The following is a 13,100-nucleotide window of genomic DNA, read 5'->3' as shown; positions in this document are numbered from 1 at the left end:
CTTGGGGTTTCTCATTATAGACAATGGCATTGTCAAAGACAGATTGTCAAAGCACAATAAGAGAGAGGCTTGGATAAGGAGGTGCTAGGGGGAAGCCCGATAACCCTTTATATTAACAGGGCTTGACAGTCAGTTGAACATCTCTATTGTTTTTATTTCCCACTGGACGGTGCAGTGATGAGCAAGGCGTTTTTGCGGACAAGCGAAGGCCGTCCTTGAATCTTTCATCTCCCGTTCCCCGCACCATCTGATCGTGGCCACAGAGCGGCCAACAGCTTTCTAATTAAAGAAGGGTCTGGAAATTCAAGGCACGGCAGAAGGTTTCACCGCCTGGTCCCATTGCAAACCTAATGAAATAATTATACTGCAAGCGCAGGCAGATGTGTCACTGAAGTGGTTTCACTCACTGTTTCGCAGCAGGAAAAAAAACCCGCAGAATTTGCTTTGGCAGGAACACTTGGAAATGGGTTTAATACACTTGGCAGGCACCTTAAAGGACTACTAAAGGAAATCAGCAAGATGAACTATTCGTCTCTATTTTAACAACTAAATTCTGGATGATGCAGATTAATGGGACCCCCAGTAGTGTGACTCACTGTAAGGCTTTTCTTTAAGATTCTTTACGGTTATCTCTTTGCTTGGAGTGCGTCGGCACTTCTTAACAGATGCCGTACACAGCACTCAAAGGATTCCCATCCTTAATGATCTGTCTGGACGCTGACTTGCAGATTAATGCAGGGAAGCACTCAGTCTCATGGTGATATGCACTTGTCTCTCAGAGCATCTGGGGACTGACATTGATGTCTTTATAGATGAAGTCAAAGACATGAACCAAGAGTCTCTGCAGCCCTTCTGACCCCCACCAGACCAAATGAACCCCTCATTTCCAAAGTGTCAGTCCCCATGTAGAACAATATCCTACAGAAAGAAGAAGATATACTTTAGATCGTCAGTTCCTCATAAAATGTTCATTTTGGCTTTTATTTAAAACGCAATTCATGGGGTTTTGTTAACTGAACTAGTTTGGTTACAGGTGCACAATCATTGGAATCAGGTCGAATCAGGTCACTTTCTGCAACTTTTTTCCCCCCTTTCTAAAAGATTGAAAGAAAACACTCTGTACTTCTGTGTTCCAGGGAGAATAGCTCTTGTTTGCAAGATCCATTTGCCATTCTGTGATCAGGGCTCCATCTACTGTCTCAACACTTTTGATCTCCTTCCCAAAACATAAACTGCCGTGACATTTAATCTGATTCCTGGAGTGAAGGTGCCCTGTGCTTTATTAGAACCTTAAATGAATGTAAGATCACAAAGAAAAAATTGTCACATGAGGGTCTGTCTTTTTGGCTTTTGTGCTCTTTGAGTTATACATGTGTACATCAAAGCCCTGGATGTGATATTCTTACAAATGGGGGGGGTTACAAAACTGGTGAAAATCAGGATTTGACCGAGCGGTTTAGTCAATAAGTAAAATAATTATTCTATCCCCAAACTTCTAAGTGATTTCTAGCAACATACCCAAGTGGCTGGTATAATTAGAGGCATGGGAATTCTTTGTTCTGTGGCCCAGCTTTGTTGAAAGGAGTAACAGTCCAGGCACACTTGGTTAAACAAATATTTATTACAATGACAAAACACAAACTACGCTACACACAACATACAACACACAAGTTACTTTATGTACACTATTTACAAACAAGGCGTTTCAGAGGGCAAACATTCTGGTCACCCAGAAAACCCCAGACTGCTACTTAGCATTAAACTCTATATATTTAATACTGGGCGGTGTGGTGGCTCTGTGGCTAAGGATCTGTGCCTGTGGCTGGAAAATTGCCAGTTCGTATCCCACGGCCGGTAGAGGAATCCTACTCTGTTGGGCCCCTGAGCAAGGCCCTTAACCCCAGCTGCTCCAGGTGTGCTTTATAAATGGGTGACCTTGCACTCTGTCCCCAAGCTTCTCTCCCTGTCTGTGTGTCTCATGGAGAGCAAGTGGGGGTCTGTGAAAAGACCAATTCCTAATACAAGAAATTGTATATGGCCAATAAAGTGATCTTATCTTATTTTATATGCCTACAGTACATAGGCCACACAAGAGATGAGCTGCCTTCTAACTAAATACAAAGCAACCTGCAGTTAAATCTCAATATCTGCACCCCGGATGCCACAAAATAAGTGGGAGCCTATATCCCTGTCCATATAAAAGCACCCTAAGCAGGAAAGACGTTTCTAACCGAGGTATCTTTTACCCAGGAAACCCAAGTCTCCTAAAAACACAGAATAGCACTCTCTCTCTAGCGAAGTTCAAATGCTTAGCTCTAGTCAGGTTTGAATGACCACGAAGTAGGAACTCTCGCCCAACACAAGCTTTAAGTCCCAACTCCTCCAGACTACTCTCTCTTCTCCTTCCCTGCCTCTTCTTTCTTCCTCTTCTCCTCTTGTGCTCTTAATGTCATCTTACTGTATATTGTATGTCTGCCCTGTTCCCTCCCAATCATTAATCCACAACTTACCTAGGTATACTAAGGTAAACTTTACAATGCTTCTGCGCAAGGGACCCACCAGACCTCAGGAAACATCCTCTCTGCTTTGAAGTGAGAAGTGTTTACTCCTCCCAGTGTCACAAACTTTATCTACAATCTAAGAGACACTTCTTAGTCACTAAAGCTGAGACAATATTGATTTTCAGCTAAGGTGCCTCCTACAAAAAGACATCAGATAGTACTTAATTCACAGTTGTTTTTTAAATGTACTTATACGATTTCACTGAAGTACATAATGGATAAATCAATGAACTACTGTAGCGGAGCTTAAATAACTAGGCACTTTTGATTGTGTTGTACTTTATCTAAAAATACATCGTCGTTCGTCTTTGCTTTTAACTCCTTGTCAAATTCCACATTGAGAGCCATCACTGAAAAGATTAGCTGGTTCTTGTACAACAGAACGTGTTTTTATTCCAGTTTCAAAGGGTTTGAACCTTTAGCCATCTGTGTGGCTTATTATTTCAGCTCAATGTTCACAAAGCTTCAATGGAGACTTTAAAAAAAATTGAGTCCATTGTAGAAGTTAAGGAGGGATGATAACCAAGTCACTTGTGCTCCATCTGTTCAAAATGTAACAAATACCTCCCTGAGTATAACAGGGATCTCAGCCACCCGGTTTGAGGGAGGTCGCCTTTATCTCAGCCGGCACATTCCCTGTTGTGTGATGCTGGAAAGCCGGGTTCGACCCCAGGCAGTGAGGGATGAACTGTCAGGGCAGGAGCAGTGAGGGCAAAAACTGTTGCCTAAATCATGATCACTCACAACATAATTTCCTGAAAACTACTGTGCATACATCAGATGAAAACCTCTCTCATTGCATCAACCCTTCACCATCTCCTGCAGCTGCCCCCTGTTTCCCCGGGGGTCTCGGTCTCCTTGTCCTGTGGCCAGGTTAAGCCCCCAATAACCATCTAATTCTTTGATGTCAATATGCCCTAATGGATTAAGGTTTCTTTTTTTGTTTGCTTGCAGCTCAGTCGTCGGCGTGGAATCAGACATCCAGTAATACCACAGGTAAGAACAGTCTTTGATTTTAGTTTTATTCTCTAAGTGCACCACATATCTCTTACGAATTTTGTAACGGATAAGACAGCGTTTTGTTCGGTTTTTTGTTTTGCACCAGCCATCTGCTGTGATGACTCAAAGCCCCAGCAAGAACTGTAAAGATGGAAATGAATAAAAATGCAGATTTAAAGATGTGGTTAGGTTTCAAATGTGCTTGGCTTGAGAAATGGACATGCAGATAAGGTCGTCATCAGGTCTCACTTATTTAGGGTCACAGTTTTAGTGCTTTGTGGGAATTCTTGAGCAAAGATCACTGGGATTGAAAGTCCCAAGTACTATATTTATACTTCAGTGAGCTCATAATTGGTAGGAGTTGGGGTTTGTATTTCTCCCAAGCCTTTGTTATTAACTCTGTTACAGTGAAAGGAGACAAACGTGCTGGAGTCAGCATGAACCTGCACTGGAAATAAAAGAGCCATTTTGAAATTGAGCCAAAGAAATCATTTTGAATATCCATCTTCTGAAAAGGCCTGTCAATGGGCATTGTGTGGAGGTGGTGACTGGAGTGTGTAATAGGGCTCCTTTAACATTCTTCCTTTCCGTCTGCATCCCTTGTGGGTCTTGTAGACATTGACTGGACTTGATTTGTTTCTCAGATAAATGCATACAGTACAGTGGGTTCATGGACTTATCCCACAAAAATAATGAAAACAAGAAGAATCTAATCCATTTGGAATATAATGAAATCCTTACAACAGGCTCAGCTGGAACAAGCACAGAGGAGTTAAAACGGGCTCTGCATGTCAATTCCTCATCTATTGAATCTCCCAGACACTTTACTTTCTGTTATTTTATTATTTTTTTCAGACGCCACTTGCAAATACTTTTTGACTGAATGTAAATCCTTTCTAACACCAGAAAAGATGTTGCAGTAACCCTGGCATCCTGATATTCAGGCAGGCCTGCTAGCGTCTGTGAAAATCTTGCGGTGTGTTCTTGTGAGAGACTTTAGGAGCCAGTTTAAAGCCTATCGGCTGAGTTCTGACATCCTTACGTTGATAACCTGCTGCGTTTTTTCACTTTGCCATTAAAAATTGATGCTAAGGTGTCTTGTCCCTCTTGAGCCTGTTTTGTGAAAACTGCTAAAGAATCTTTCACGGCCAGTTGCTCACCGAGATAACAGGAAATACCTTGACCGAAGGCAAAACTGTAATGGATGCCTTTGATTCTGACAAGAAAAAGCAACTCGCACTGAGTAGGGAGCATTTGTACACAAGAAGACTATTAACTTGTGTTCACAGTGACCTTACGTGATGGAACTGCCTGTTCGGTTTACTTTCACTTTCTTCTGAAAACCTCTTCCTTTACTGAGTAAACATTGAATAAGCACAGAATTTTCTTTGATGTCTCAGGCTACCTTTCCATTCACTGCTCCACTCCTGCTCAGGAATCGCAGAATCGACAGTGTCCGAAGGGTTGCAGGAAAAACCAGAACAGCATTAGCTTTAACACATCGAACACGAAAAGCCATAACATTTCCAATTGCTGCTGGAACGCTGCGCAATATTTTTACAACACGTACTACAAGGGAACTACCATATCTGATCCTGTCACACATGTAGACAGTGTTGCAGCCACGTTACGGAAACAATACATTTATGGTGTACGCCTGTTGATGGAAGATTTTACTTGGGGATGTTTTAGACACGCTGCTCAGATGTCAGCATGTTACAAAATACCGAGCTGACGAGTGAACTGCACTGTGTTAAGGTTTCCTTTTGTCTATGACAAGATTGTAAAGAATGTTTCAGCTTCTCCTGGGTGTCCCCAGGCGCCCCTTTGCAACAGCACAATGTTCCGTACTGTGTTACTGCTTGTTAGGGAAGTTTCCACGGTGTTATTTGGGAGGCTGGATCCTGCCTGCCCAATGGGAGGAGCTGAAGCACGTGTCAGGATGGGTGAGATTGATCAGCAGGAGCCTTTCGGATGAGCTGTTCAGTACCCAGAATGGCACGAGAGGCTCCCTTAGTTTTCTCAAGCCAGCATTTAACACACTGCTGCACCTCCTGTAAGGGAGAACAGAAGCACGTTCTTGAGAAGTCTGATAAATTCAAGAACATACTTGATTATAAAACGTGTAAATAAATAGGGTACTAAATGGAGCTATAGGTTAAAAAAAACCCAGAGATAACTCCTGTATCTCAGAATCCATAACTACAAGTCACTGCTTCTTTGTTTACATTTATTCTCCATTCTGAAAGTTTATTAATCAATAGGTAAAGCAATCAATTAGCACTTGGAGGTGCTGTCTGAGCATGAACAATCCCCAGTGAGCTCCTGATTTTGTGCCTTATAAAGGAGATTTTCACAAGTGTAGCACACAGTGGGGTTGTTACTTTGCCTGCTAAAAAGGTCAGGAGCCTTTCTGATCAGCTGTTCGGTATCCAGAATGGGAGGAGTGGCTCTCTTAATTATTTTTTGCCTGCTAATAAACAACAAAAACAATTGATCTCTTTGAAAGCTATGATTTATAAATCTCAGTGATCTGAGTTTTTCCCCCCACATAGAAGTCATCTCGCTGTCTTCTGCAGATAAACTCTTCACATTTTGTATAGTACTTAATCCATCCAACCATTTCATACAATTCAGAGCCAGAGCCAGAGCCTATCTCAGCAATCAATGGGTGCACAGCAGGGTACACTCTGGATGGGATGCCTGTCCATCGCAGGGCAGTATTTCTTCATATTCCTTAATCCAACCCCGGGTTTGATTCCGCACTGGGGTTCCTCCTGTGTGGAGTTGGTTCTGCAAGGGTGTAGACATCATGCTGGCTTGGTCAGGTGGCGTCTCTGTGTCCTGTGAGGGACTGGAATGCCATCCAGAGTGTACTCTCACCTTCTGCGCTTTGCTTCCAGAATGGCCCCCAGGCTGTTGCGACCCCCCAGCAGGTTTAAGTGGTCTTCTGATAATGGATGGGTATTACAGCTCACAATAAATTATACTGATGGAAAAAAGAAACACAACACCTCCTCCTCCTCCACACTCTGGCTCTCCTGTCTGCATGGAGCAGGCTGAAGAGCGACTCATCTGTGAAGAGGACCTGATGCCACTGCTGACGAGTCCATCGCAGCCTCTGTCTGGCCCAAGCCAGTCGGGTGTGATATCTTGGAGGTGTGAGCAGAGGGCCTCCGACAGGTCTTGCTCTAAGGCCAGCAGCATGGAGCCTCACTGTCCTGTCACTGATGCGGGCATTGTGTCTGCCGGCAGTTTCAGCAGCAGCAGTACAGGTGGCAGACCTGAAATGATCTCTCAGATGAACCAGTCTGTGTCCGTCCTGGTGTGGTCACTCGAGGGCGATCGGATCATGGACGGTCATCTGTCCTGCTGGTCTGCTGAAACCTTCTCTGCAGTCGGGACACAGTGGTGCAGATTACTCCATAGTGTCTGGCAACGCTGGCACATGACATGCCTGCCTGCAGCATACCAATGGCCCTCTCCCTTGCTTCTGGTGCCATTCGAGGCACAGAAAACTGACTAAGTGTGGCCTTTTTCTTTCAGTGATTTAAGCTTTGAATTAAGGCCTTTTTAAAGTTGACCTGATCAGGCACTGTTCCACCTGGACCTCGTTGGGTAAAAGTGTACCCAACGAGCTTTTGTGTGATTGGCAAGTTGCAGTGCCTCATTGCACAAGCTGTATTGCTAGTCAGAGGACTTAAAACAAATTGACAACTTTTTGTGAAAGTACATAAGCTATATCTATAATATAATCATTCCAGAAAATGTTGTGTTTCTTTTTTCCATCAGTATATATTAAAATTATGGTGATAATAGAGTAGTTTACATACACTACTGATTAATTTGAAAATGAAGCTGATGATTAGAGTAGCTGATAACTTAATTCAAGATTTATACAAAGTAGAAACAAGGGACAGTCTCTTTAACCATTCTCTTCCATTCTGTTTCTCCAGGTGTATTCTGCAATATGTCTATAGACGGAATAGGGACCTGCTGGCCAAAAAGCAGTGCAGGAGAAGTGGTTACCAGGCCTTGTCCAGAATACTTCTATGGAGTGAGATACAACACCACAAGTAAGAGCCCCAAGCAGGATATCTAGACAAAGGATGCTCTAAAGTTGTGCTGCAGCTGAGCAGCATTGGTGAACAATTACAGGAACTGCACTTTAGCTGATACATGGAGTGAATGCAGCCCAGTAAACAAAACTATTTTCTTACACCTTTGCTATATTCTAGGGTATTCAGTCTGTCAGGGCTTGAACTTTCAGCTACTGTCCATTCCAGTGGATATTAAGGCTACTTAAGTCGCATAATTCTTTGTATCTAAAATGAAAACCTACTGTAGTTGTGCTATGCTCAAAGGATTCTGATTTGATGATGCACTTTCTCTAAAAAGAATTATGGGATTATTGGACATGACTGGAAAATAAGTAAAATGAATTTACCTTATCTTCTAGTATAAATTAGATCTAATTTAATTTGTAAATCTTAAACTGTGACCTTTCCTATTGAAGCTGAGATGAAGTATCTTTTGCCGAATCAGCAGATCTGCCTGCAGCCGGATTAGACCAGTCCCTGCTTTTCTTTGGAAGTCTTGTGAGGACTTCAGCAAATTCGCCATCATCACCAGAAAGTGGATTTACATAAATGAAAAAAGCTACAGGAGAGGGTCTCACATTTTAAATTAGTTTTTTTTTACAGCAACGCAGCAGAGCAAGTGAGCCTCAGCTTCATGGTCTGTGCCAACAGTTAGTATATTCCCTTCTAAGAATATTTTCCTTAAAGATCCTTAAGGTTTTCCAGGGATCCCTGGTTGATCCCAGAGCCCATCAGTGAATTTGTCTTGCGCACGAAATGAAGAAATGCCATTTGCAAAGTGAACAAAACATTCGACAACCTGACAAAGCACTGACCTACTTCAACGGTTCAAAAACCGTTGAAGTAGGTCAGTGCTTTAAGTCTAAGATATATCTGAACTATAGGATGAAACAGAGAGAATGATCTTAATTTCATGGTAAAAGACTACAGGAAAACATTCCATACTTTGAGTTTACTTAAAATACCTACGTTTGATGGGACAAAGTAGTTGTCCTTACATGTCCCTGCTTAATTTGTGTTTTTAGTGATTTTCCTTCCAAAACAAAATCTGGCATATCTTGCGCCCCCAGAAAGAGTATCTCATACCTCCATGTGGTGCTTGCACCCCCAAGTTAAGAACTTTTATCCCGCAGAAGCCTATTTAACCCACAATAAAGCTTGAGAGTTGTGAACGCAGATCTATTTAAACCAAGTCCATGCCTGGCCTGCTAGGGTGCCTCTCTGTTCGCTGAATGCTTTATTACGTATAATATCACTTCAAAACATCTGGCTTTCCAGTTCCTTGATACAGGTGTGTCTCTGGCACTGATCTCACACGTATATCTACATTTAGATCAAATAGGAAGAACACACACTGCAAATAAGTAGCACACAGTGAACTACGCTGCCTTGGGTTTGTTCACATGTCCATCTTGGTGTTCATATGCACGCATTGTTAGAATACCTCTTGGAGCTTTGAGACTTTCTATGGATGTTCATAACGCAGGTAGTGTCTGTACCTTTTAAATCTCTGTGGTAGCTTGCTCCCTTACTGCAATGCCACGCCTTGTGTATGGATTCAGGAATACCTGGATCTCATTTGGTTCTTTAGCAGGTTAGAAACTGAATTGGTCATGCATACTGTATATATTTCTAGAATTCTGTACCAAGCCACTCTAACACTGGGGCATTTCATAGAGACACAAGAACAGTCACAGTCCACCCGCCTCATTTCCTTTCTTTGACAATGTGTTCAAGTTTAAAAAGCTTAGTTTGATCAATCCAGGACGAATCAATCCAACACTTCTCCTGTCTGCCCCCTGTGGTTTCCCAATTCTTAAATTACTCCCCTGCTGTGTTGATTTTTTTCAGTCTCATTTTTCCCCAGTCACCTTTCAGTCAGAGGAAAATGGTGTGTGCAGAATAGTTTTGAGGAGTAGCATTTTGATCTGGACACTTTTTTCTTTATTTTGGTCTTTTTCCTTACAATATTTTAGCAACATGTCTGAAGTCTCAGAATGAAACAAATACTGAAATTGTCATAAATATTCAGCACAGTCAAACACCATCCCAGTCCGTAAATACAGCCATTAAAATATGTAGTGATCATAGATACATTAGCATTTGTGAAAGTGCTGTAATGTTTCAAAACAGTGTTAATGAATATTTATCACAGAGTGATTCACATCTTTCTCTGTACTTGGTGGCTGTTAGGAATGACAGTAAATGAACTGTAGATGGACATTTTTAAGCTGTTTGTGAGCTTCCGTTGGTAGTCTGAGAGATACAGATACACACTGCCTCTCAAAGGGGATGTGAATGTATTACATTCTTATAGGAGATTAGGTGATTGATGCTTGTAAAGCACGATTTCAGTCTCTTTCGAGTCTCATCCAGACTTATGTTTTGCAAATTCCGAGATGGGTTCAGTCGGAAATGGTAAATAGTAAAGCCTTTCCTATTTCTAATCATTTGTGCTTAGAAAAAGTGTGCTTCAAGCTGTGTGACAGGGTCTAATTTGATTTTGTCATATGACCTGTTTGTCATGAACCATACAATTTAGAATTAATGGGAAGCAACACAATACAATTGACGGGATATTTCCCATGCAATCCTGGCATCTTAACTTGACATTTAATGGTGATCAGGAGGATGATGCATTAAAACAATTAAAAAATAAATGATTACGTGTTTCCCCTGATCAATGGACTGGTGACTGAAGAGATTTCTTGATCTTGATGAATTCAGCTTCACCTTCATCTGTTACTCCCAGTAACAGCTCTTCTGTGTTAACTTTCCTTCTGGCTTCAATAAATCTTATTTAAAGACCCAGTGATTTAAACAAAGACTTCATTATTGACACTGGGAATGCCTGGCAACAAGAATGACTGATCTAATAGGTTTAAGCTCTCCTTCCTTGTTGGAAGCTCCTGCAGTTGCAGTCACAACCCTTGGAAAGTAACTGGAGATAAGAGCAACATCCTGCTCGTTGCTCTTAATTAAGCATGGCTTTGTTCCTTAAAAGCGCTGACAGCAAAGTCACGCAAGGTGTTACCCTACACATTCATCTCATCTTCTCTAAGACTTTTTCCTTTCCCTGTGAGCTTTTTGGCATGTACAGAAGCAGCAACTCATGAGGAATAACAGCACCCCTGAAATAAGGGTGCAACTGAAAATGTTTGTCGAGTGCGTACTGTAGGCATGAGATTTAGCTAAAATGGGCCTGTCTGAAGGACAAGACAAAATGCAAAACGCAAGATGACTACTTATGGTATACATAGATCGGGATGTTGAGAATGATACTGCTTTAGAGCAGCTGGGGTAAAAGTGACTAGGTATTACAAGACACGTGTGGACCCAGGAAACAAAACCACAGGAAAAGCTTAATGATATGAACTTTATGGCTCGTCCTGCCACTTGAGATGGGCTTTCCTAGCCTGGCTGACCCCTCTGCCACAGCCTTAGAAGATCCTGTGGGGATGTCACAGAAGATTAGTCTCAGACTGGAAAAAACCCAACAGGCAATATTGACCTTGCATTATATCAGAAGTGAACAGACACCACCTGACACGTGTTTATTTTTATCTGGTAGACATGCATTTAGCATTCAGTACATTGCATCCTTTGCATTGAGCAGATGATTTAAAAATACCACTTAAAACTTTATTTAGGCCTGTCAGTCTGGTCTGCTTAACCTCCCACCAGACCAAACTGCTTGTGCAACACTAGAGTTTTTTTTTTATAATACAGATTTACATCATTTTACAAGGATGTCAAAACAAGCACTGCACAAGGTGATGCATGAGTATCCTTTAGCCAATAGTTATATGTTACCGTCAGACACTGTAAGGAATTAGTCAAATCATTTCTTTAAATATATTTTCAGTTTAAACTGTCAGAAGCCTTATGTCACTGGCAGAGTTGAGTTGCATTATCTTTCCCCAACCAAAGAGAAATAGCATTGAATAGTGTACCTTTCCCTGCAATGGGACATTACAATGAACAGTACTACTCTTGCAAGATTAGAACTTAATACTATAGATCCACTCAAGAAAGGCTTAATTAACAATTAAACTGCTTAAACAACTTAAACTGAGACTTGAAATTGAACTCCAGGGAGGTAGAGGGGCATGGATAACAAACCATGATGTTTAAAAAGTTACAGGTTTTGTATGCACCTATAGCAATTCTTCCTGAGATTTTCAATTATGCCAATACAGAATGCATTCTGTGATTGTACTGCTCTATTTTCCAGTAAGATTAGGTGTAAAATGGCTGCATGACATGACAGCTGAGCAATCAAATGACAGAAACAGTCTCTTACACACAAGGAGCTGAAGAAACAGGGCATATGAGGTGTGTGGTGTTGCTCATCTCATATGAGAAAAGAAAAAAATAATAAAGGAGGCTTTTCTTGAAGCATTAGACAAACGGTATTGTGTCGTATTGAGTTCATTTCTCACTAAGCACACAGAGAAGTGACAGAATCTGTACTGTATATAAAGATATACCTGCTTGCATTGTGATTTTAGACAGAAAACAATAATAACCTGCTACAGGAACATTTGAACAGGCACCTTACAAGTACACTCTCCAGCTTGATTTACTGTATATTTTGCTCCATTATTAAATCAGTCTAAGCCAGCTTCAAATGGCATCACATTTATAAAGGGAGATTATCTTCAACTACAATAGGTGTAAGAGCAAAACAATAATGGCAGTCTCAGACACGCAGGTACAAAGCTATGATTCATTTCTCCTTGTTTTATGATTATATTCTATCCTGTATTAAAAAAAGAGTCTATCCTCATGAAGTCATGTAAATCTGTGTTCCCTGTGACTGTGTACTCTCACATGGCATGCAACAACCCATTTGGACATGGTACATGCACATGGCTTAAAATGAAGCCAAAATAAAAATAGTACTCTTACCTGCAACCAGGTGACCTTCATGTCCAGATGCAAACAGCAAGGTGAAAGACTTGCACATATTTGTGAACGCATGTATCTCCAAGTTTGTATGTGGGTTTGGTTTGGTGAGGAGAGGAAGGAAGCACAGCAGAAGGCCAAAACCTTTGCTAAGGTCAAAGGTGACTTTTAAAGACAAAAGAAACAGTTACTAGGTGGCCACCTGTCTGATCTTTAAACACCTTGCTCCACAGCGCCATCTAGCAGTCAGGAGGGGAGCTAGTCTTGCCATCCTTATTCATACCAGTATGAAATCTATAGTCCCATGAAATAAATAATAGACATCCCAAATTAGGTTTCTGTTCATAGAGAAAATGAATTAAAAGAAAAAACAAATCTATATCCATCCATCCATTTTCTTACTGCTTCATCCAATACATTATAGGGGAGCCAGCAAGCATGAGTGCAAGGTAGGATACACCCTGGATGGGACACCAGTCCAGCACAGGACACACACTCACACCAGGGCCAATTTACCTAGAAGCCAATTAAC

The 13,100-nt window shown here is 41.5% G+C and overlaps 1 protein-coding gene across 2 annotated transcripts in view; it reads left to right on the top strand.

Annotated features, from left to right (window-relative positions):
- Positions 1-13,100, top strand: part of crhr1 (corticotropin releasing hormone receptor 1) — a 95,690-nt gene that overhangs the window by 36,060 nt on the left and 46,530 nt on the right. For both annotated transcript variants that reach the window (XM_088623211.1, XM_088623212.1), the window contains exons 3-4: positions 3,516-3,557; positions 7,517-7,636. In XM_088623211.1, coding sequence (XP_088479337.1) covers positions 3,516-3,557; positions 7,517-7,636 — 162 coding nt within the window. The remainder of the gene's footprint in view (positions 1-3,515; positions 3,558-7,516; positions 7,637-13,100) is intronic.

The sequence above is a fragment of the Lepisosteus platostomus genome, chromosome 28, assembly GCF_059453375.1.
Source record: "Lepisosteus platostomus isolate fLepPlt1 chromosome 28, fLepPlt1.hap1, whole genome shotgun sequence".
Lineage (NCBI taxonomy): Eukaryota > Metazoa > Chordata > Actinopteri > Semionotiformes > Lepisosteidae > Lepisosteus > Lepisosteus platostomus.
The sequence above is the reverse complement of the archived record's forward strand: the minus strand, read 5'-3'. Positions and strand labels throughout refer to the sequence as shown.